The sequence below is a fragment of the Meles meles genome, chromosome 1 (assembly GCF_922984935.1).
Source record: "Meles meles chromosome 1, mMelMel3.1 paternal haplotype, whole genome shotgun sequence".
Lineage (NCBI taxonomy): Eukaryota > Metazoa > Chordata > Mammalia > Carnivora > Mustelidae > Meles > Meles meles.
This window is the reverse complement of record NC_060066.1, coordinates 50,494,233-50,519,082: the sequence shown is the minus strand read 5'-3', so window position 1 is coordinate 50,519,082 and position 24,850 is coordinate 50,494,233. Positions and strand designations below refer to the sequence as shown.

The 24,850-nt window shown below is 33.9% G+C and overlaps 1 protein-coding gene across 4 annotated transcripts in view; it reads left to right on the top strand.

Moving 5' to 3' along the window:
* Positions 1 to 24,002, top strand: part of LRRCC1 (leucine rich repeat and coiled-coil centrosomal protein 1) — a 37,388-nt gene extending 13,386 nt beyond the window's left edge. For all 4 annotated transcript variants that reach the window (XM_046027062.1, XM_046027053.1, XM_046027043.1 and 1 more), the window contains 13 exons: positions 4,863 to 5,059; positions 5,312 to 5,459; positions 6,615 to 6,763; positions 10,729 to 10,933; positions 11,618 to 11,757; positions 13,618 to 13,819; positions 14,217 to 14,402; positions 15,168 to 15,342; positions 16,235 to 16,398; positions 19,730 to 19,938; positions 20,029 to 20,166; positions 21,633 to 21,768; positions 23,477 to 24,002. In XM_046027062.1, coding sequence (XP_045883018.1) covers positions 4,863 to 5,059; positions 5,312 to 5,459; positions 6,615 to 6,763; positions 10,729 to 10,933; positions 11,618 to 11,757; positions 13,618 to 13,819; positions 14,217 to 14,402; positions 15,168 to 15,342; positions 16,235 to 16,398; positions 19,730 to 19,938; positions 20,029 to 20,166; positions 21,633 to 21,768; positions 23,477 to 23,599 — 2,172 coding nt within the window. In that variant the 3' untranslated portion in view covers positions 23,600 to 24,002. The remainder of the gene's footprint in view (positions 1 to 4,862; positions 5,060 to 5,311; positions 5,460 to 6,614; positions 6,764 to 10,728; positions 10,934 to 11,617; positions 11,758 to 13,617; positions 13,820 to 14,216; positions 14,403 to 15,167; positions 15,343 to 16,234; positions 16,399 to 19,729; positions 19,939 to 20,028; positions 20,167 to 21,632; positions 21,769 to 23,476) is intronic.
* The last annotated feature ends 848 nt before the right edge of the window (positions 24,003 to 24,850 follow it).

Below are 24,850 nucleotides of genomic sequence, written 5' to 3'. Positions count from 1 at the left end.
CACTCTCTTTAATAATTATAAGGCAACTCATTTTCTATCTTATCATGTGTTGCTTTAGATAAGTTGTGTTTTATAATTTGTCCATTTCATCTAATTTGTCAGCATAAAATTATTACTAATATTCTCTTACTGTCTTTTTAATACCTATAGGATATGTAAAAGCCTTTCCTTTATTACGGATAATGATTTGTGTCCTCCGTCTCTTTCTTTTATTTTATAAATTTTTAAAAATTATTTATTTATTTATTTTGTCTTGGTCAGTTTAGCCAAGGGTGGGGTACCTGGGTGACTAGTTGGTTAAGGGTCTACCTTTGGCTCAGTCATGCTCCCAGGGTCCTGGGTTCGAGTCCTGTGTCACCTGCTTCTTCCTCTCCCTCTGCCCTTCCCCTTTCACCCCTACCTCCTGCTTGTGTTTCCTTGCTTTCTCTCTTGCTCTGTCTCTCAAAGAAATAAAATCTTTTTAAAAATTTAGCCAAGATTTTTTTTCTCTTACAAAGATAGTTTCATAAGTTTTATTTGCTTTCTGTGTTCTATATTACTGATTTCTACATTTTATTATTTCTTCTACTTACTTCGAATTTACCCTTCATTCTTTACCTTCTTAATGTAAGTGCTTAAATTATTAATTTTAGACCTGTCTTCTAATTTAAATTAATTAACCATCTAAAGCAGTGAATATTTTTAAGCACTGCTTTAACTACATTTCACAAATTTTTATACATTTGTTTTCATCATTGTTTACCTAGGAATATTTTCTAATTTCTCTTGTGATATATTTCTTCATCCAAGGATTATTTAGAACTGTCTCGCTTAATTCTCAAGTATTTTGGTTTCTAGATATGTTCTGTTACTAACTTCCAATTTATTTTTATTTTGTCAGAGAACATTTTTAAATTTACTGAGACTTACTTTATAGCCCAGCATGTGGTCTGTCTTGGTGATTTTTCTTTGTGCACTTGGACAGAATGTTTATTATTGTACACTTGTTAAGTCAGGATGGCTGGTAGTATTTTCAGATAACTCATGTCATTACTGATATTTTTATCTAGTTCTATCAGTTACTGTTATTGATTTTTTAAAAATTTACTTGTCTGATTCTATCATTTGTATGGAAGATGTTAAAATCTCCATCTAAGAGTGTCCCTTTAATTTTCTTAACATTCACTTATTATATTTTGAACCTCTGTTATTAAGCACATACATGTTTATGGCTGTTCTGTCTTCCTAATGAAGTGTTCCTCTTTGTCTTGGGAGTATTCTTTGTCTTGAAGTCTGTTTTATCTGATATTATATAACCATTTCAGCCTTCTTATGCTTATAATTTATGTGATAAATCTTTTTCCATCAGTCAGGTTTGTGTTTTCGTTTTTAGTAACAGCTTTATTGAGCTATAATTCGCTTATCATGCAATTCAATGGTTTGTACCCATTACCAGTCACTACCATGTTCCTCCAGCCCTAGGCAGCTACTAGTGGATTTTTTTTATATGGATTTGCCTGTTCTGGAAATTGCATGTAAATGGAATCATCTATATGTGGCCCTTCGTGATTATATTCTTTCATTTAGCATGATGTTTTCAGGTTTTGTCCACTTTATTGCATATATCAGTACTTCATTTTTTTAAAAATATAAGTTAATTTATTGTATGGATATACCACATTTTATCCATTCTTCATTTGATTGGTTAATTTGGGTCATTTCCACTTTTTGACTATTACAAATAACACTACTGTGAATATTCAGGTATATGCTTTTGTGTGAACGTAGATTTTCATTTCTCTTTGCTATATATAGTAGTGGATTGCTAAATCAGATAGTAACTGTGTTTAACCTTTTGAAGAATGACTAGACTATTTCCAAAGCAACTGCACCATTTTACATTCCTACTATCATTGTATAAGGGTTCCAGTTTCTCTACATCACCAACTTATTATTCCTGTGGTTTTGATTGTAGCCATCCTTCTGGGTATGAAGTGGTAGCCCATTGTGGCATCCATTTTCTTTTTACTTGCTATAGCTAAATATTGAAGTAAGTTTTATATATAGGTGTGTCTTGTTTTTAATTCAGCCTGACCATCACTCCTTTTGGAGAGTCCATAGTCCATTGACATTTACTGTAATTGTTGATGAACTTGGACTTAGGTATACCATTTCATTGTTTGCTTTCTGTTCACTTTTTTATACATTTTTCTACTTTTTCTGTCTTGTATATTTTTTATAGTCCAGTCTTAATTTGTATTTGGTTCTTTAGTCATACTTTTTTATTTCTGTGTGTGATAGCTCTAAAAAATAGACTTTTCAATACTATATTCATATAAAATGTAGAATTCTTATATCTATTACACTTTGTTATAGTTGCCAAATGTATCTCATTTGGCTTGGCATTATAAGCTCCGGAGACAGTGTTTTAATTTTTGCTTTAAAGGAATTAAAGGTAAAAAATATTTTAAAATTATATGTATTTACATGTGTATAAATCATATATGAAGGGCTCCTGGGTGGCTCAGTCAGTTAAGCATCTGCCTTTGGCTCAGGTTACAATCATGGGGTCCTGGGATTGAGTCCCACATCCAGCTCCCTGCAAAGCAGGGAGCCTGCTTTTCCCTCTCCCTCTGCCTACTGCTCTCCCTGCTTGTGCTCTCTCTGTGTCAAATAAATAAGTAAAATCTGTTTTAAAAAATAAAAATAAATCATATATGATACTTTTTTTCTGGAGATTTAATTTCCTTGTGTTATTATTTTCCTTCAGCCAGGACTTTCAGCCTGTACTAACTGTAGGACATCCTATAGTGGTCATCTGAGAACAACAAATTCTCTTCATTTTGCCTTTTTGAAGGACACTTTTTGCTGAATATAGGATTTTATATTGACAGCTTTTTTTTTTTTCTTTTAACTGTCTCCTGGCCTTCATAATTTTGAATGCAAAGTCAGCATTAATTAGAATCCTTGATTTCCTGTATATAATGTGTCATTTTTCTTTGGCTGCTTTCAAGAATTTACCTTTACTTTTGGTTTTTAGCAATTTGGCAACATTGTGCTTAAGGACACTTTTTTTTCATATTTATCCTACTTAGGGTTTCTCTGAGTGTTTTAAGTCTGTAAATTGGTCTTTACCTAATTTAGGAAATTTTTGACATCATTTCAAATATTTTTCTGTCCCATATTCCCTTTTCTCAGATTCTGCTTAGACCTTTTGGTACTCTTCCATGGTTCTCTGAGACTCTGTACATCTTACCAACTTTTTTCACCACTGTGTTCATTTTAAATAATTTTAATAATTAAATAACTTTAATAAACTGATCTTCAAGTACACATATTCTTTCATCACCCCATTCTCTTCTTAAGACCAGCCTGTTTTTACTTTGGGTATTGTATTTTTTAGTTGTACAATTTCTATTTTTTATAATTTCTTTTTCTCTACTGAATTTTTCTTTTCATTCAAGACAAGCATATTTTATATCATTGAATATGGTTATAATCATTATTTTAAAGTTCTTATGATTTTTAATTGACGTTTAATTGATAAACAGTGTTGCATAGTTTCAGATGTATAACATAGTGATTTGACAAACTGTATATTATGCTCACCACAATTGTAGCTACCATCTGTCACCATAAAATGCTATTATAATACCATTGACTGTATTCCCTATTCTCAGTTATTCACTCCATAACTGAAAACCTCCACCTGCCATTTGACTCATTTCGCCCACCTCTTCATCCCCTCCCCTCTGGCAACCACCAGTTTGTTCTCTGTATTCATGGGTATGTTTTTGGTTTTTTTGTATGTTTGTTTATTTGTTTTGTTTTTAGATTCCACTTACACATGAAATCATACAGTGTTTGTTTTTCTCTGACTTATTTCACTTAGCAGAATACTCTGGGTACATCCATGTTGTCACAGGTGGCAGTATAATTCTTTGTTATAGCTAAGTAATACACCATTGTTCTTTTCTGCTTATTTGAACTTTCGAGGCCTCTCAGGTTAGATCTCCATTGATTGTGTTTCCTTTGAGAATAGGAGAATATCCTGGACATTGTGAATGTTATGCTGCGGAGACTTTGGACACTATTATAGCTAGCCCTCTGAAGAATGTTGATACTTTTGTCATAGCAAGCATTTAACTTGCTTTCACTTAAACTATAAATTTGTCTCTTGGGCAGCAATTCTTTTTTTTTTTTAATCCTGTTCTGGGCTTCTTACAGTCTGTACTATCCAGTGATTGTTCAGGCCCAAAAGTCTGGTTTTTCAACCTGAGTTTTAAGATTCCTTGTGTACTGCTGAAACTCTCAAGTGAAAAAGTGTAAAAACAGAAACATCCTGTTCTGGTCATTTTTTCCAAGTGTCAGATCCTCTCTAGAATTAGCCTGCTTTTGTTCGCTGTCCAGGGCCTCCAAATAGTTTTTTTTTTTCCTAGTTTTGTTTATATTTTTCCTAGAGTTTATCATTGCTATCTTTTTTTTTTTTTTTAAGATTTTATTTATTTTTATTTGACAGATAGAGATCACAAGTAGGGAGAGAGGCAGGCAGAGAGAGAGAGAGAGGAGGAAGCAGGCTCCCTGTCAAGCAGAGAGCCCCATGTGGGGCTCGATCCCAGGACCCTGGGATCATGACCTGAGTGAAAGGCAGAGGCTTTAACCCACTGAGCCACCCAGGCGCCCCTATCATTGCTATCTTGAGAGTCAGCCTCATAGGAACTTACTTGTCCATACCAAAAGCTAAATTCCCTGTCTTTAATTCTGAACGTATCTAGTTTATGAACTTTTAATCTTATAAAAAGTCATAATGTCCTGGAAATTTCACATTTAAATCTTTTATACTGAACTGAACTTTTAACAAACTGTTGGTTTTTTTATTCTAGACTTCTGATTCTTTAGTAGATATTGTTCCTGAGAAAGATCTCAGACCAAAAAGAGATACAGATATGACTTCTGAAAGTGACTATGGCAACAGGAAAGAATGTAATAGAAGAATTCCTCGAAGATCAAAAATCCCATATTATTCCAAAACTATTCAGACTATTAAGCACCACAGTAAAAACAACAACCCTTTTATGAGGTAATTGTTTTAGTCTTAGAAATTCAAATGAGGCACACAGACAGAAGTTAATACTGTTGGCTTATTCCTTTAAGCTTTTTCAGAGTGATACTACTTTTCTAATGTATGAGATTTGATTGGTTCAGTATATTTATATAAATTTATACCAAATGGTCTCTTTTTCACTGATAGACTGTCATTACCTAAGTTGTGCAAACTAGTATAAATACTGTATATTTCTTTGGGTTATTACCTATGTTTTATTCTTTGCAGCTGTAATCGTAAAATGAAACCACCTTTCTTTAAAGATTTATATATAAGATCATCTTTAGCAAATTGTAATATGTTAGAAGAAGCAGAAGAACGGAAGACTGAAATCATTAAAGTAGACAACAGTAGCTCAGAAGATACCACTTACCGGGTATGATATGAGAGATTAAGGGGGCATCTGGGTGGTTCAGTCAGTTAAGTGTCTGACTCTTGATCTCAGCTCAGGTCTTGATTTCTCCACTTAAAAAAAGAGAGAGATTAAGAAAAAATGAATGTGAATAATCTTAGTTTTAAATATGAAATTAGTCCCAGTAAAATAATGCATGTTTTTATGAGCAAAATTTTGAATATAATTTTACTGGGGTGATGGATTGGGTCATTTCTCCCTTCCTGACTTCCAGATTTTGTGTATTTTTGTAATTTGTAAAGAAATGGAAATTAGACATTTATCTAAGGTCAGATTTTAGTAAAGTCATTTGTGATATGTTTGTGGAAGAAAAAAAAAGATCAAAATTTTCAAGTTCTTATTTCTTAAAACAGTGGTTCCAAACTTTGGGGTCTCAGACCCTCAGATCCGTCGCTAAGGCAATTTACAGATCTTCTCAGAGAAACTTTATGCACATTCAAAAAATGTGTTTAATATCAAGGTTTTCGTGGACTCTGCTGAAACCCAGTTTTGAAAGCATGGATCCCAGATTAAGAGGCCCTAAAGAAGGGTACCTGGCTGGCTCAGTTGGAAGAGCATGAGACTCCTGATCTCAGGATTCCACGTTTGGCGGAGAGCTTACTTTTAAAAGAGAAACAAAACCAAGAAAAAAATCAGGCCTTCAGGAATTTAAATATTCCTCAGTATTTGCCTTAATAATTCTCATGTTGTTAAGAATTTTTAGTACACACTGATTTTTATTTTTCTAATATTAACTTGCTCTTGTTTTACTTATGAAGTGCTAGTTACACTTTCAGTTATAATGTGCACTGTTCTTCTAGTAGTATAATTGCTTTTTTAATGATTTCAAACCTTCCATGCTTTGCTTTCTTCCCCCTGTTCTCAAGTAAAGTGCCTTTAATGCTTGAAAATAATAATTATCATTACGACAAAAGTAATAGCAGCTAGCATTTATTGAGTGGTTATTATGTACCACACACTGTTCTGCACTGTTCTGTATACTTTACTTCCACTAATTTAATTCTAACCACAGCTCTTTGAATTAGATAACTATTATTCCTATATTATAAATGAGAAAATTGAGACAATGAGAGGTTAGGTAACTTTGCAGGTTCATATAACACTATTGTTTTCTTTCAGACACTTATTGAACAACTAGAGCAAGAGAGAGAGAAGAGATGGAAAGCTGAACAAGCTGAAAAGAAACTTATGGATTATATTGCTGAACTACACAAACATGCAAATGAAAAAAAAGATATTCATAGCCTGGCTGTACTCACCACAGATAGGTAAGGGGAAAATCTGTAAACTGAAAGATCTCTCCTAGTACAAAGAATACTAAACCTGGAACTGGAATACTTTAGTTTACAGTAGGTGTAGTAAGATCAAAAACAATGTATGTGGTTTTAGTTTGTTTTGAACTAATTTTATTTAAAGATTTAATGCTTTATAAATTTGTTATGTAAATGGAGGATTCAGGGTACACTTACTTGTGCCTTCAAGCTGGGAAGTGTTTGATAAATAAGCATAATAAGTGAAGAAGAGCAAAAGACTAGAATAGGGATTGGCTTTTTTTTTTTTTTCCTGTAAAGTGTTGGTTTCTATAAAGAATAGGGATTGGGAAACTTTCAGCTTTGTGAGTGGTATTTGGTCTCTCTTGCATATTGTTTTCTACAGTGGCCTCTGATACCAGATCACCCTGGTATCTCTGCTTTTCTATCTTATCCATTCCATTGCCCAGTTTATCTGGGTTTTTTTCTGTATATATTTTCTAATACAGTTTTGTCTTATTCCATTCTCTGAAAATACCAGTTTTCTGAAATTACAGTAACTTTTATCTTCTGTTCCCGGCAGATAATTATTTCTAAGGTTATATTTTTTCTCAAAGGGTTATAAGACTTCTCCATAGAGTTCTTGTTGATTTTTCTCTCTTCTTCTTATTGAATGAGCACTGTGTTTCTAGATTTAGTATTTGCCAACAAGTACAGTTTGGGAAGTTGCTTTCTGTTCCATTTCCTATCTGTTTATACAGTGGATAAATTCCCTTGTACAATCTTAATAGATTAGTAAGTTCATGTACACAGCCCCTAACCCAGTTCTCAGGTTCTTTTAGGCATTTAACTAGTAAAATTTTATGGTACTCATGTGGTATTTTCTATCCCCACCAGCTATTTTTCTTGTACTTTGTACCTGTGGATTATAAGGAAAATTATAATACCCATCATGAGTTCTGTGAGAACCTCTCAATTATGCAAGCTGTGATGCATTATACTATTACTGGCCCTTCTACACCACCCACCAACTTCCTGCCTTATTTGTTTTAGGAATTGCTATCTTTGATAAAGAAGATACTAGAAGGGGTAATGGAACAAGATGGTTAAATTGACAATCTCTGACTACCTCACAAAAACAGCACTCTCATTGGCATTAGGTACCTAGTAGCTAATAGAGTGGGATAGTAGATTTATAGAGCTTCTGTGACCTTGAATCATGAAAGAGAGAGAATTTATCTTCCTTTTTCCCCCCCAGAATGATATGGTTTTATGAGGCTAAGCCCAAGTGTTCTAGTTGTTTTTCTTTTAATTTAGTTTTGTTTGCCTTGTAATTGAAATTTTTTCCAGACTTTGACATGTTTTTTCTTGTTTTTAATTTTATGTATATAAATTTTTGCTTTATTCTGTATTGTAGGTATCATTTAGTGGTATATTTGAGGAAGCAGTGTCTGGGGTTGCTAGCCAGATTCCATTTAAATCGAAATTTGGGCACACTTCATCTTTATCCTTCCTTAACCTTTCCATTGTTGTCCGTGTTTACCATGTTACATATAGATTATTTTCTTGAAAATCCAGCATCAGTCTTTTCTGATTCTGCTTTTATTTATACCTCAGATGCTTGTTTGGCATTAGATCCTCACACATTTTCGTCTTTCCTTACATAACTTGGTAGGAATTCTGCATTCCTTATCCCTAATACAGAGCCTATCATCTAGGTGCCATGCTGTGAGTATACATTATTTCAAAAACCGAATCTTCTCTGTTGTGCTCTTTAATACCTAATCTATAAGCTCCCAAATCTTTATCATCCGATCCTTGATGAACAAATCTTTTTTCTTTTTTTTTTTTTTTTTTTTTAAGATTTTATTTATTTGCTTCTCAGAGACACCACAAGCAGGGTAAGAGGTAGGCAGAGGGAGAAGGAGGCTTCATGCTGAGCAAAGATCCCAATATGGGACTTGATCCAATGACCCTGGGATCATGACCCACGCTGAAGGCAGATGCTTAACCAACTGAGCCACCCAGGCATCCCCTTGATGAACAGATTTAACCAGCTAATAACCTACTAGAAATGCCTTGTGTACATTGCTCATAAGTATCTTAAATCAATATGTCCATAACTGTACTTACCTTGCTCCTTATTTTATATTCTCTGTCCTAATAAATGTTGTCCCATCCGCTCAGCCACCAAAGCTAGCAATTCAGGAATCTTTTTTTTTTTTTTTCTCCTTTCTTGTTCTATCCCACAACCAGTTGGTATTGCTGTCTTTTTGATTCTGCTTGTTAAAAGAGGTTGAACTATCTTTTTTTTTTTTTTAATTTGACAGACAGAGACCACAAGTAGGCAGAGAGGCAGAGAGAGAGTGGGAAGCAGGCTCCCTGCTGAGCAGAGAGCCCGATGCGGGGCTTGATCCCAGGACCCTGAGATCATGACCTGAGCCGAAGGCAGAGGCTTAACCGCCACCTGAGAGGTTGAACTATCTTCTACTGTCACCTTAGTTTAGTCCCTTATCTCTTCCTTACAGGTTTGCTTTAATTCTAGTGATCTGTAGTCACTCTGTTCCCACCCACCATATAGTCCACAGAATAAAGTCCAATACTCTTCATATAGTATACCAAACTGGAGTTGAGAGAGTGAACAAAGGAAGACCAGTTTGGAGACTACTCTCAAAGGCAAGAGGAAAGATAATAAGAATTTGAGAAATGGCTAATATAGAAGCTGATGATATATGGACTTTTTTAAATTATGGCTTGGGAATTACAGCAGATACATATAGGAGTGGCTACCTAGCTTAGTATTTCATCATGAGGCTGTCTTTGCCATTTGTTGTCCCATTTCCAAATGCTAAACTTGTATTCTATTATCATCGCCTCCCTGCCTATAATATTGGTCTAGAGATGAACACCTAGGGGTACCTGGGTGGCTCAGTCATTAAGCAACAGCCTTCGGCTCCTTAAGCGTCTGCCTTCAGCTCAGGTAATGATCCCAGGTTCCTGGGATCAAGCCCCACATTAGGCTACCTGCTCAGCAAGAAGCCTGCTTCTCCCTCTCCCATTCCCCCTGCTTGTGTTCCCTCTCTTGCTGTGTGTGTCTCTCTATCTCTTCTGTCAAATAAATAAATAAAATCTTAAAAAAAAAAACAAAAACAGATGAACACCTGACCCAGGCTGAGTAAACATAATGCCTTAGTCCATGGCCACAGTGATTGGTGCATGCAGTGGACATACGAACCAATTTGGAACCAAATCCAAGCCTTTCCTAGAACTCTTCTAAAATCGAACTAGAGGAAGATAGTCTTTTCTGTTCGGTCCTCAGAGGTGTTAGAATATGAGCCCAGGCTCTCTGCTCCGCAGGGAGCCTGCATCCCTCCTCTCTCTCTGCCTGCCTCTCTGCCTACTTGTGATCTCTGTCTGTCAAATAAATAAATAAAATCTTTAAAAAAAAAAAGAATATGAGCCCAGGGATGTTTGTAGCTTTTTCCTTCTCTCCTTCATACTTTACAAGGAGCCCTGCAGTAGGAGAAATGGAAAGCAGCTTGCAGAGAATCACAAGACGAGAATCCTTATGGTCTTCATGGCTTCAGTGGTCCCTCATGGTTTCAGTGGTCCCTCAGAATCATGCACCCCATCCTCTGAATTGGTTATGTAGGTCAATAAATTCTCACTTTTAATTTCAGTAGTTAAGAGTTTCGGTTGTAATCAAAGGGTTTAACTGATAGAAAGCTAAAATCAATATTTTGTGTCTGGGAAGGTATAGGGAAGTCAAAGTTAACTTTCAGTCATCTATTTATATATCATTTCTCTTACAGCTTTATAACTATATCCATGTCTGTTCCCTCACCTAGATGTTGGACTCCTTGAAGGCACAGACTTTATCTTAAGCCATCTTGTTTGCTCTTAAGCCCTTTAATATTAACTACAATTTTTATCCTTTTGTATGCATAGTATATACTCAAAGTCACATTTGATTTCTCCTTTAGGCTAAGGGAAATTATTTTTAAAGAGAGAAATTCCAAAGTACAGCTGGAAGTTATGGTTCACAAACTTCAAAATGAAATTAAAAAACTAACTATTGAATTAATTAAAGCAAGAGATCAACAAGAAGATCACATTAGACACTTAAGAACCCTGGAAAAAGCATTAGAAAAAATGGAGAGACAAAAAGGGCAGCAGCAAGCAGCACAGGTACTTCTCCCTTTTAATCTATCAGTCATATGAGTTAACACAAATTCATTGTTGTATCTTGAAACAAGTTATATTGTTACAGAGTAAACTTAAAAGATTAGTGTATATGCAAAAATTAATGTAAACATCAATTCCTGTGGAATTTTTTTTTCTTTTTGAAGGTTTTATTTTTGAGTAATCTGTACATCCAGCCTGGGGCTCAAATTTACAATCCCAGAATCAAGAGTCGCGTGCTGTAGCAACTGAGCCAGCCAGGACTGACACACACACACCGTGCCACCGCCCACCCACCCTTCCACCTCCCCCCTTGGAATTATTTCTGACTAGCTCTCACAAAGCAATTATAAGAATAGTTGGTGGAAATAGTGTGGGTTGTTAGGCTTGTATTCTGAGAGCCAGGTTTTAAAAGTCTTTGGGGAGACTGAAGATTGCATTTTCATACTTTCTGAATGGAAATCGTTGAGATCTATGATGTAATTAAGCTATAGATAATGCTAGTGTATTTGATGTTTCTAAGGCTATACTTTATGTGAACATAACATCATTAATTTAATAAATTTTCAAAATCATCTTAGTCACCAGTTCCCATTAGTGAGAAGGCACTTTTCTTTGGAGAACTGGCATTAAAATAGAAGAAGCAGGGAGAGTATTATCTAAATACTGTAATGGTGTATATTTACTTAGATGCGACTTATCCAAGAGGTGGAGCTCAAAGCTGCCGCTGCTGATACCGAAATAAACTTACTTAGAACTTCTCTTCATCAAGAAAAGGAACAAGTACAGCAACTTCATGAACTTCTTGCATTGAAAGAACAAGAACACAGGTAAATGAAAAATATATCAGGAAAATAATGACTTTTTTAAAAGATCTTATTTTTATTTATTCAAGAGAGTGCGTATGTGCATGCATATGCACCTAAGTAGGGGGCGGGGCAGAGAGACAAGCAGACTCCCCATTAAGCGGGGAGCCAGAGGCGGGACTCAGTCCCAGGACCCTGGGATCATGACTTGAGCCGAAGGCAGATGCTTAACTGACTGAGCCATCCAGGCACCCCAAGTAATGACATTTAAAAATAGAAAAAGAAAAGTTTCTTGGTCCCTCCCTACCCTACTCCCTTACCTAAAACTAGACTGATTGATCAGTGGTGAAATCTAACAACTGGTTTGTGAAAAATAACATGTTTATATATGCATTAAAATCAGTATTACATTAAGAACTAGTAGCTTAAAAACAAGTAGGTGGCTTTATTGAGGTAAGAGCTTATAACAATGAAGCTTATTTTGTATTTTTCCAAACCCAACCAAAAGTTGGTCATTGTAATACAGAGAAAACTGTCCTAACTGACCTTCAAGGAACTGCCTATTAAATTAACCAGTAGTCTTTTTTCCTCTAAAGTGCAGGAGTCAATGAACTTTTTCTGTGAAGGGCCAGATAAAAAGTCTGAAATATTTTTCAGACTTTTCAGGCCATACCAAACTATATTTGTGTAGTAAAACAAGTAGCCGTAGGGAATATGTAAATGAATGGGCGTGGCTGTGTTCCAATAAAAGTTTATTTCCCAAAAAAGAGTCTCAGGCCAGATTTGGTCCATCAGTTATAGTGTGCCGGCCCTGTACTGTGGAATCCACAATAATTTGAACACTTGCAGCTAGTTATCTATGCTTACTGCCCTACCAGTTGAATTGTGTATTTGCCATGGGTTAATTCTGTTTGTTCCCAAACCTGTTTTGTTTTTGACCTTACATAAATGAGATTTTTAATGTGTAAATTAAATTTTGATGTGCTGGGGAAAATTGTCATCATATGCGGGGGCAGAACGACTATAAAAGATTGGGGGGAGATAATTGTAAAAATCTAAAATTTTGCACTTAGTTTCCTTTAGAAATATCTTTTAACTTTTTGTCCTAGTTTAAACAAATCTAAACTAGAAATAATGGATTTTGTATATAAGTTTGACTTATTCAGGAAAAATAGTGGAGAACTCTAAAGAATGAACCGGCGAACCATAAGAGACTATGGACTCTGAAAAACAACCTGAGGGTTTTGAAGGGTCAGGGGTGGGAGGTTGGGGGAACAGGTGGTGGGTAATGGGGAGGGCACGTTTTGCATGGAGCACTGGGTGTTGTGCAAAAACAATGAATACTGTTATGCTGAAAAAATAAATAAAATGGAAAAAAACAAAAAAAAAACAAAAAAACAACCAAAAACCTTACCCTGTATATCAGAAGATTGGTGAATAATTTCACACTTCAACTGATTTTTTTTTGTCTGTTAACCAGCCACCAGTAATGGTCATACTGTATTAGTTGTATGTCAAAGATTCAGCCAAAGTAGAGGATATAGTGCAGGAGAACTTGATCTCTCCAAATGCACCTAAAGAATTTTAGAAGCCATGTAATGACTCGGGACTATCTCAGTGTAGAAATGGCACACTCCTTTTATCCCCATCACCACTGAAGATACAATCACAGAATACTCATATTTCCTTCCTCTACTACCCTGTGTCAGTTTCTCTGCTCCAAAGTGAGGAGCTGATTTTAAATTAACAATAGAAAAAAAAATAATAAATAAATAAACAATAGAGAATATAGACTATTTTAACAACTATTTAAAAACCTTGAAAGTTTTTCTTTGTTTTCAGGTGCATACGTATCCTGTGATTTTTATTTGTTTTGCATTCCAGGAAAGAACTTGAAACAAGGGAGTTTTTCAGTGATGCTGAGTTCCAGGAAGCCTTAGCTAAAGAAGTAGCTAAAGAAGAAAGAAAGCATGAGCAGGATATAAAAGAATACCAAGAAAAAATTGTTACATTAAACCAACAATATATGGATTTAGAAAATGAATTCCGTATTGCTCTAACTGTTGAAGCCAGAAGATTTAAAGATGTAAGAATTGGCATCTAGCTTTTTATTGAAAACAGAATTAGCAAGATATGGTTGGATGAGAGGACTATATTTTAGAATTCTAGCTCTATTTACACATTGGTTTATGATTTTAAGCAAATTACTTAAAATTATTAGCACCTTAGTTTCTTCACATAAATAATAACCACTCTTCAGTGCTGTTGCAAAAACTAAGTGAGACTATAAATGATTAAATAAAGAGAGCACTAGAATAGGAATTGGGCAGCCTGAATTCTTCTATTACTATGGAGCAGGGATTGGCAAACTAAAGCCCAGGGCCTATTTTTGTAAATAAAGTTTTATTAGAACACAGCCATAGAAACAAATAGTTTCTATTTATTTGGAGAACTGCTATTTATAATGCAATTTTGAAATATAGGTTAAAGATGGTTTTGAAAATGTTGCAACTGAGTTAGCAAAGAGCAAGCATGCTCTTGTTTGGGCCCAACGAAAAGAAAATGAATCTTCCTCTTTAATTAAAGATCTGACCTGTATGGTGAAGGAGCAAAAAACAAAACTTGCAGAAGTTTCAAAATTGAAACAGGAAACAGCAGCAAATTTACAGGTACTGTAACATTTTATTTCCTTTTTAATTTTTTATTTCATAGTCTCAATTTAATTTTTATTTATAACAATTTTAGAAAGTAACATGATTATAAACTTTTAAATAACACCAATTATATATATTTGAGGTATATGAGAAAAGTCATAGAAGTAGATTAAACCATGATTTCACAGATGTTATTGCTTACACTAAAATATTTAAGTAAAATAAGTGAATTTAAGAAATGTTCTAGGTAAATAGGTGCCAATTGTATAGTGATACAGCAAAAATTATGATGGTGGTACTCAGATGGTAACCTGAGTTTGGAAACACCATGCGAATTGCTGATAATTTTGTGGTGATAGTGGTGGTTTTTAGATATACCTAGCTGTAATAATTTTTATGTTTTAGTGCTATTTTCTCAACTTCAAACATTAGTGGTATTTTGCCCAAAAGAACTTAATTCCTAAAAGTGTCCTTTAGATTATTGATATAAATGCTGGTGAAAATTTTTGAGTATTCCATGTGTGGTTACTCTTTTAATTGACACATAGAATAAAATTCAGGATTTTTAAAGGGATAGGCTCTTAAATTTTGACTTTTTATTTCATGACCTATAACTGTCTTTAATAAAATTAAAACTTTTTCTGATGTAAAATGTAGGAGCATTTACTATGTATTTGCTTAAATAACATCTTTTCTCATAAAATACAAAAAGTAAAAAATAAGCACTAAATGTAATAATTACTTTGCTTCCCCCCCCCCAATGTTTCTGGGGATGGACAGAATCAAATCAACACCCTTGAAATCTTGATTGAAGATGACAAGCAGAAGAGTATTCAAATAGAACTTCTCAAGCATGAAAAAGTCCAGCTTATTTCTGAACTAGCTGCCAAGGAATCACTAATTTATGGTTTAAGGACAGAAAGAAAAGTATGGGGGCATGAACTGGCACAACAAGGTAAAGTTTTCAAATTTTCAAAGTGAAAATAGCCCATTCTTCTAAACCAACAGATCTAAGTATTGAGAAAAGGAAGGGCTTATTAACTCTGCCTAAGACACACCAAAAAAGAAAGTAACACTTTATATGGAAGGATGAGTAGGCATTTGCCAGCCAAACAACCAAATGGAATGTCTCCTAAGATGCTAATTTATTACACTAGTTAGGAAGTTACGGCTCTGATTTTGTTGTTGTTGTTGGTTTTCTTCCTAATATAATTTGGTTACTTTTCTGGACAGGTATACCTTTACAGTGCTACAACTAACTAAGTCACTGAAATAATTCTTTCTTAGCGCTTTTAAATTATTTCTATAGTATACAGTATTCAGTTTTTTACAAAAAATGTAGGTAACACCATGTTATGCATGGAAAAATGTGAGATAGTGTATGAATGAAAACCACTTTAGGTTTAGGTAAGTTTGCTCTTAGTCTCCTTTCTTTTCCTGTCACTATAGAGCAAGAGCTAGACACTGTTATTTGGCATTTGTAGATGGACAACTTTACAAATTACAAATAGCTAGATGTTGGCTTTAATGGAGAATTGCTCATTTGTCCATTCCATATAAGACTCTTGAATATGATTTTTTTGTTTGAATGCCAAAACTTGACCAATTAAATATTACATGTTTGAGTTACTTGTTCTCAATTTGTAGTTTTAGGTTTTCCAAATAGCCACAGGTGTTTAAAAAACCTTTTGGTTGTCTTCCCCTTTCCTTTCTATTATACTTTATATATTTTGGTTTTTTTATTCAGTTTTTATTTACTGTATTACACATTGTTAGATTAGATGTTCATAAAATACAAGTCTTCCGAGGTCTCTTAAAGTTTGTTACTGATTATGTTTATTTCTCAGGATCAACTCTAGCCTTAGATCGTGGGAAATTAGAGGCTCAGATTGAAAGCTTATATAGAGAGAATGAGTCTCTAAGAAAGGCAAATGAATGTGATAATGACGCATTAAGAATTAAGTGCAAAATCATAGAAGACCAAACTGAAACCATTACAAAACTAAAAACCGTAAGTTGATACTTTATTTTGGGAAAAGAACATGTGGCAGATTTATAAATTAGTGGGTCAAATTATCAAATAAATATCTATCTCAGTGAATCCAAACTGTTGTTTAATTTGGACAGATTGTCATGTGTTTCCTTGTATGATATATGCCCTTTGCCTTTAAAAAGGACTGTATGGCTTTTATTTATTAATTTTAAATTACTTTTACCTCAAAGTTTTATGGGATGATGTTACTATGGCCTGTGAAATAACTAGAATTAGGGTCAATAAAGTAAAGGGTTGGGAATCTTAAGAAAATTCATGTTTTATATCTTCAAAATATCCTTTAAGAGCATTATTTAGGATGTTCCAATATTGCTAAATCACATCTCAGAATTATGACAAAACCAACTATTCTATATTTAAAAATATAAATTGTTGGTAAAAGATGCTTTCCCAGGGGAAATTATTTTTTTACCCTCTTCTTCAATATTGCCTTTCTTAAGGAAGATACTAACAGGATTTCTTATCTTGAGCATTGAATCAAATTTTGATCTCCAAAATTTTCTTCAAGAGATTATCTCTTAAAGTATAAAAATGGAAAAAAGAGTTAAGAATCTTCTAAATGAGATTATCACCCATTAAAGAGCTCATTCTTCAGAGTGGCTGTAACTGCCTAAGATTTCTTTTTCTTAGTCATTTTTTTAAAAATTCCTTGGGAACTTTATCAAGTACAGAAAATCAAGTTTTATCACCATGTTGCTATATCCATAGCTAGATTTAGGCTATGAATGCCTGAACTGTACCACCCTAAACAATTACATCGGTTTTCCCTCAATGGAAATTTGGTTTCGGTATATCCAAAAATTCAAATATATATGTCATATATGCCCAAGCAGTAGGGAAAAATCATTGAATTTTTTTTAGCAGTAAACCTTTTTTCTTGTTTTAAAAATCTAACCAAGCATATTTTCCTTTGAGTTAAGCTAAATATGAAACACAGACTTGTGGTTTGCTTTTAAATTTCACAAGGTAAAACAGATGGTACTCTGGGTATAATACATTGTTACTGACAAAGCTACTTCCATGGAAGACTGCTGCCTTACTGTCAATCTCTGAGCAGGAAGGAAATGACTAGTCATGAATGATAACAATTGATCTGAAACACAGAAGAGTTTTAATTTTAGGTTTTTGGTTTTTAAAAAAAAAAGTTCAGCCCATCATTTTTTCCCCCACAATTTACTACTACATTTATTCTAAAGAACATTGCATCAGCCTCAAAGATACAAGTATTAGTGGTGCCTTCCCACTAATCATACAGCATAGAGCGATAGTTTGTCCTAATTTCTTTAAGCAGCAAATTCATCATCGCTAATACCTAAAATGGATAATGACCCTAATTCATTGTTAAATTAGATTTGTTCATAAAATAGAAATCCTCTGGATCTTTTAAAGTTTGTTATTGATAAGATTGTCTCAGGCTTGTCTCTAGCCCCAAATCATAGGAAACCAAGGGTTCAGATTGAAAGTTTATGTAGAAAGAACAAGTGTGCAAAAAGCAAATGAACATGATAAAGATGTTTGATGTTTTCAGTTTGGAGTTTGATAATTTGAATTAAATAGATTCTGTAGTTAGCTTCTGATTATGGAAATCAGAAGCAGAAATTTTTTTAAATTCTTTTTCCTCCCCATATATTATTTTGGTACTTTTCAGTATATATGCTTTACAGTACTCTCTAATGATGCAATGTTTATTCTTTTTTATTAATAGGATTATTTCATAAGACTCTTTTCTGCTCATTAAGAGTTTCAGAGAGTCACAGGGAGAAATACAGTTGATGACTTTTATGAAGATGTTGGTCTAGACTACAAGACTACCCAACATCTTCACTTAGAGTTTTCAGATATGTAACACACTGAGGAATTAAACCACCTCCTTCTAATACATATGAATACATACTTAAGTTACCCTTTTCCAGTATTTGTTTGTTTGCCTCCATCTTCCCAGAAGGAAAAAGGGCAAGGTGGGCTGGAGGAAACGGGATTAAAAACTATCCTGTTTCAGAACTACCAGCTTCATCTTTTTCTCACTCGCAGAGACTAGTATCAGCAGACGGTATATAGCAGGACTATCCCAGACATCCAGGCAAGCCCACATAAAGCAAACAAATGTTCACTGGAGTAAATAATTTTATATGAGGCCTAGTACCTGCAAACTTCTAACAGTACCTATGGTGGTTTTGATCTTTCATTACCGTCTGATTTTTAGTATGTAAATACAGGATAAAGTCTGGCTCATGGTATAGAGGATAGAATAAAAAATGTTTTGAGAGGTATAAAACCTGTTTTTTTTGGTTGGTTTGTTTGTTTTTTTGATTGTATTTATTTGACACACAGAAATCACAAGTAGGCAGAGAGGCAGGCAGAGAGAAGGGGGAAGCAGGCTCTCTGCCAAGCAGAGAGCCCAATGCAGGGCTCGATCCCAGGACCCTGGGATCTTGACCTGAGCCGAAGGCAGAGGCTTAAACCACTGAACCACCCAGGCACCCATAAAACCTGTTTTTAATGTGCCATTTTAATAGTGATAAAACTGTACTTTATTTTGAAGTAAAGTATTTGCTCATCCTGATGCAGAAATCACTTCTATTTAGCACAGTAGAAATAGCAGTTTAATTTGTGCCATGACATATACTGTGAATATCGGTCTTTGCTGTATCAGTCATCCACTCAAGAGTTTTTTTCTGTTTCTGTCATGAAATCTTTTCAAATGCAAAATGGTGGTAATTGAAATTTTTATTGTGCTGCTTTCTTTTCCTTCTCTCTCCCTCTATGATTGATAATTGCCTAATTTACTGAAATAAAAAATATGAAAGGAATAAAAATTTTATTTTTCTTAATAACACTTACAGTAGTAATGATGTTTCTTACTGATTATGATTTAAAAATGTCCTGAGGAGCACCTGGGTGGCTCAGTGGGTTAAGCGTCTGCCTTAAGCATATGTCCTATGGACTGAAAATACTCAATAAAGATTCAATTTATTATTTTTTTAAGATTTTATTTCCTTAGTAGAGAAAGAAAAAGCACAGGCAGGGGGAAGGGGCAGAGGCAGAGGGAGAAGCAGGCTCCCTGCTGAGCAGGAATTCCCAACAGGGGGCTTGATCCCAGAATCCCAGGACCCCTGATCTTGTGACCTGAGCTGAAGGGGGATACTTAACCAGCTAAGCCACCCAGGTGTCCCTCAATTTATTTTTTTAATTTGTAGTTTTGAGAATAATTTTAAACCATATCTAATTAATTATAAAATGAGACATTTAGGGTTAATAAAAGTAAAGTGCAGATTTTTTTTTCTTCAAGTGTGTACAAGAAAGAGAAGAACAAATCAAAATATTACAAGAAAAGATCACCGAAATACAAAGATGTACTCAAGAACAACTTGATGAGAAATCTTCACAACTGGATGACATAATTGAAAAACTGGAAAGACACAATGAAAGAAAAGAAAAACTAAAACAGCAGTTGAAAGTAAAGGAATTAGAACTTGAAGAAATTAGAAAAGCTTACAGGTATCTGGTATTTCCTGTTGAGAAATAAAATGTGGCTAAATAATTTCATATAACCAGTTTTATTTTTTAAATTGTTTCTTTTTGTATTAGTACACTTAATCAGAAATGGCATGATAAAGGAGAGCTTCTAAGTCATCTTGAAATGCAAGTAAAAGAAGTGAAAGAAAAATTTGAAAACAAGGAAAGGAAACTTAAAGCAGAAAGAGACAAAAGTGTTGAACTACAAAAGTAAGCACTGAGTCCTAGAGTATGTGGGAGATCTTTAAACATAAACACTGAATTGGAATGGGTGAGATAATGTAAAAAGAAGGACAGAGGAAAGGGTTAAACATGTGTTGGACTTAATTATTTGCCAAGTACTTTAGTTCCATTCTATCTATAAAATGTAGATAATAGTTCCTACCTCAAATGTTTGATGTGAGGTTTAAATTTTGTGTACATATATATTTATGTGTATATATATATGGCTTATATGAGTTAATTAGTACTTAGTGCCTGACATGTGGTAATTGCTGTGGAAAAATATTGTATTCTATAGAAAGTTTTAATTGATAATACAGTTACTTGTACCTGTTCCTCTTTGCTTTCAAACAGTGCTAATTCAAGGACCTTGGCTTGAAACCTATTGTAATTTTCTCTCTTGCCTGTCACAATTTGGAGTCTTTTCAATCCTAAAAGAATAGTCATTTCCTATAAATAGCAGTTCCTTAACTTTAATATAAATCATAAAGCCTGATAGTTTTCAGAATCTCTTACATTACATTATTATGTTAATCGCAAAACAATAAAGACCTGATTTTATACGTTAATGCTTTCATGACTAGGATTAGTATATATGTATATATGATTTTTAACTTAATAGAATTTTAACAAAAACATTTATTTATATAGCCTTTTATAACATATAAGTTTTTTTCTCTTATATCTTAATTTGAACCCAGCAACAGTTCTGTGAGGTTGGCAGAAGAGTAGAATTATCCTGTTTTATAGTTACTTGTAAAACTTAAATGCAGAGCTTGTGACTTGCTTTTTAAGTCATGTGGCTAATAAGTGTTGCAACTGGGAATAAAAAAGACTTGATTCATGGACCTAATTTCAATCCATTATTACTATGGGCTACACCAAAAGCAGAAAATGTGTTCACTATGGACTTAACTTTCTTATATTCATATTTAATATCAAGGAATTTGGTTTTTGCCTCTAAGAAACTCTTAGCACTAAAATTTTGTAAATACTATTTAATGTGTTTATTAATATAGAGTATTATCTGTTAAGCATTAGCATAAAGAAGTCAGACATATAATACATATTCATAGACTTAAACCTTCCCATAGTGTATACCTCTCAAGTTATACTACAAACACATGGGGGGGAAAAAGATTGATAATAGTCATCTGCAAATGTGCTTAAAACTCAGATCCTTAGTCTCAAAATAAATGAGAACCAGAGTATTCTAACTTTTAGAGGGTAAAAGTGTAACAAATTTTCCTTGATGTTACCCTACCCTGTTGTTTTACTAACAGATTCCACTGGATGATGAGCCACTTATATCTTTAGTTACCCAAGATAGCCCTTTGCTACTTAATAGAGTTATACTTCCATTAAAATATGAATATAAGAGTTGCCATCCAAAAAGGGGAAAAAATGCTAATTTTTATGCACAAAGATAATATGGTTTTTGTTTTATTTTTAAGGGATGCAATGGAAAAGCTTCATAGTATGGATGATGCCTTTAAAAAACAAGTTGATGCAATTGTTGAAGCTCATCATGCTGAAATAATACAACTGGCAAGTGAAAAGCAGAAATACATTGATTCTGCAAATTTAAAGGTACTATATAAATAAAAAGTATAATCCATCACTATTTTGGAAAAAGTTTCCAAAGAGTATTTTATTAATTAGGCTTTAAGACTGTCACTGATTGTCTTGAATGAGATCATTTAATATCAAGATATCATTTAATATCATTGACAGAGGTACTTAGGGTGATGATAAATCAGAGGTAGATATCAGAATCACTTGTAGAGCTTTTTAATAATATACACGCATGAGCTTCCCCCTCAGAGACTTTCATTTCCTGTCTCTGGTTAGATCCAGGTATTTTAAAAATGCAACAGGTACTCCCTGTTTAGTTTGATATAATCCCTCTGTTGACATCCACAAGGTGAGTGAAGAGTTGTAAATTTCCATTTTCCCTTGATTTTGAAGCGGCAGTAAGGAACAGATATCTGTGAGACAGATATTGAAAATCAGTTAACTGGGAAATAATTCATAAACAGAAAGAGTAACTCCATAAAATTTTAATGACAGTTGTGTGATTAGGTGACATTACCCTCAGGAGTCTTTGTGAAAAAAAAAAAAAAAGGCAACAAGGTCTTTGGAAATAATGACAATAAATAAGGAAGTATAACTTGTTCAAAATGTAGTTCTTTATTTTATTTCAGGTCAACAGATGTTTCAGAAGTTTTCTTTAAAATCTACCAAGTGTTAACAAGGGTGCATCAGGTAATACCAAATAAAGCATAAGATTAGGCCCTTAGCTGAAAGGAAAATACTGAGTTTGATTTTGGACCTCTGGTGCCAATATGATGTAATATCAAAGGGATGTTAGAGAGTTACAGAAATGGCACCAGGACTTAAATGTGATAACTGTGAAAAAAATTACAAATTATTACATAAAGATGATAATTTAAATTAGGAGAAATACTAGTTTTCTAAGGGAAAAAGATTAGGAAATCTGTATTAGAGATTCGGAAGAGGGAAGTAAATAAAAAGGAATGGTCATGTTGATAGCACTATCAGGAATGTTGTGTCATAGAAGAGAGAGTTTCAAGCAGCAATTAATAGCAATACGGAGAATCCTAGGAGAATATAGGTTGGGAAGAGATGATAACCAACAACAGTTTTAGAAATACAGTAGACCAGGGGCACCTGGGTGGCTCAGTGGGTTAAATCCTCTGCCTTTGGCTCAGGTCATGATCCCAGGTCCTGGGATCTAGCCCCACATCGGGCTCTCTGCTCAGCAGGAGGTCTGCTTCCCCCTCTCTCTCTGCCTACTTGTGATCTCTGTCTATCAAATAAATAAATAAAACCTTAAAAAAAAAAAAAGAAATACAGTAGACCAGATTAAATGGGAAGGGAGGTTATTTCAGTTTTAAAAGTCTGTGAGGAACTGATGTTTTAGTTGAATTCATGACTCCTCATTCATACGTAGCATAAGTCAGAAGACTGAATTTCTGTTCATATGTGCTACTGAGAAACTGCACAGCCTTGAACAAATTTTCTAGCTCTAAAATACAGTTAAGATAAATTACCGTGTACTCATCTCAAGAACCTGTGAGATCTAGACAATGTAAGTACTTTGTATACAGTATTAGTATTTGAACAAGTTACATTATATATACCTCTTTGCTTTAATTGAATACCGTAACAAGTTAGAAAATTAATGAGAATAAAGTTTGACTTTTTCTTTCAGGATGCATTTTTAAAATATATTTTCTTTAAAAAATTTAAATGCAAAATTTACATGTTGATTTAGGTTCATCAGGTTGAAGAAGAAATGCGTGAACTTCTTCAAGAAACATGCAAGAACAAAAAAGCAATGGAAGAAAAAATTAGGCAGCTTGCTTTTGCTCTAACTGAAATTCAGCAAGAAATGTGATGGTTCTGAGAAATGAATTTAATTGAAATGGAACAGCAGACCTATTGTAAAAATGATTAAATATTGTAATAGTAGTAACTGCTATGACTTTGAAATGTCTCTTTCTACACATTTCATTCTGATTATATTTTAAAAGACTTGATCAAGTATTTTTTAATTGTATATGTAGGTTTTTATAATAAATTGTTGATAATTATGTGTAGAAAAACCTATCAAAATAACTAGACTTACAACACTTTCTTGTTTCTGTGCTATACATTGTTTGGTAATTACACATTTGCCTTCAAATATGTAAATGGAAATTAACGTTAGTATTTGGACTATATGAGGTCAAGTATTTTCATCATTGTTGTTACCTTATTGTTTTGATGAAGAACTAATTATATTTATTGGTCATCCTGTAGTTGACGTAGCTCCATTTTTTTAAATAATCATAAGTGTAGCTGAAAAGTATTTGAAGTCTGTATGATAAAAGATATGGCATTCTTAACAAAGCATATGTAGTCATCTCCAGATCACTCATAATGACCCCTTTTTTATAATGCATATGGCTTCATTAAGATTACATATAAGGTTTTATAAACATTGTTCCTCAAGAGGAACACTACTGTTCCACCTTCATTTTCCATTCTAATTACCATATTTGAAAGAATTCTTATTTTCATTTTTGTCATCTCTTATGTTAGTATGTATGCAGAACAAAAACCTAAGTACTATTACTAATTCTAAAAGAAAGAATATAATATCACATTTTAAACTAATAATCACTGAATTAAATTGGGGTTTTCTCTGTTTGTTTGCTTTTTCTCATGGGGTTTAAGCTCATGACCCTGAGATCAGGACCTGAGCTGAAATCAACAATCGGGCACTTAACCCACTGAGCCACCCAGGCACCCCAGAACTAAGTTTTAAAAATTAAATGTAATCAGAAAAAAGGTGAATGCTTCTAAAAGAGAGGGCTTCATTTCGTAAGAGGCAAGCTTCTTACTGAAATCTATGGGACAACATCAAGCATACCAACATGCACAGTTGGGGTGGGAGAGCAGGGCATAAAAAATAATTGGAAAAATAGTAGCCCAAAATTTCCTAAATGTAATGAAAAGATTAACCCATAGATCCAACAACTTCAGTAAAACCCAGGATAAACACAAAGAGAACCACACCTAGACACTTAATAGTCAACTCTTGGGAAATTCATGAAAGCAAGAAAATATGATTCATGTAGAGGAACAATGTAGTTAACTGCTGACT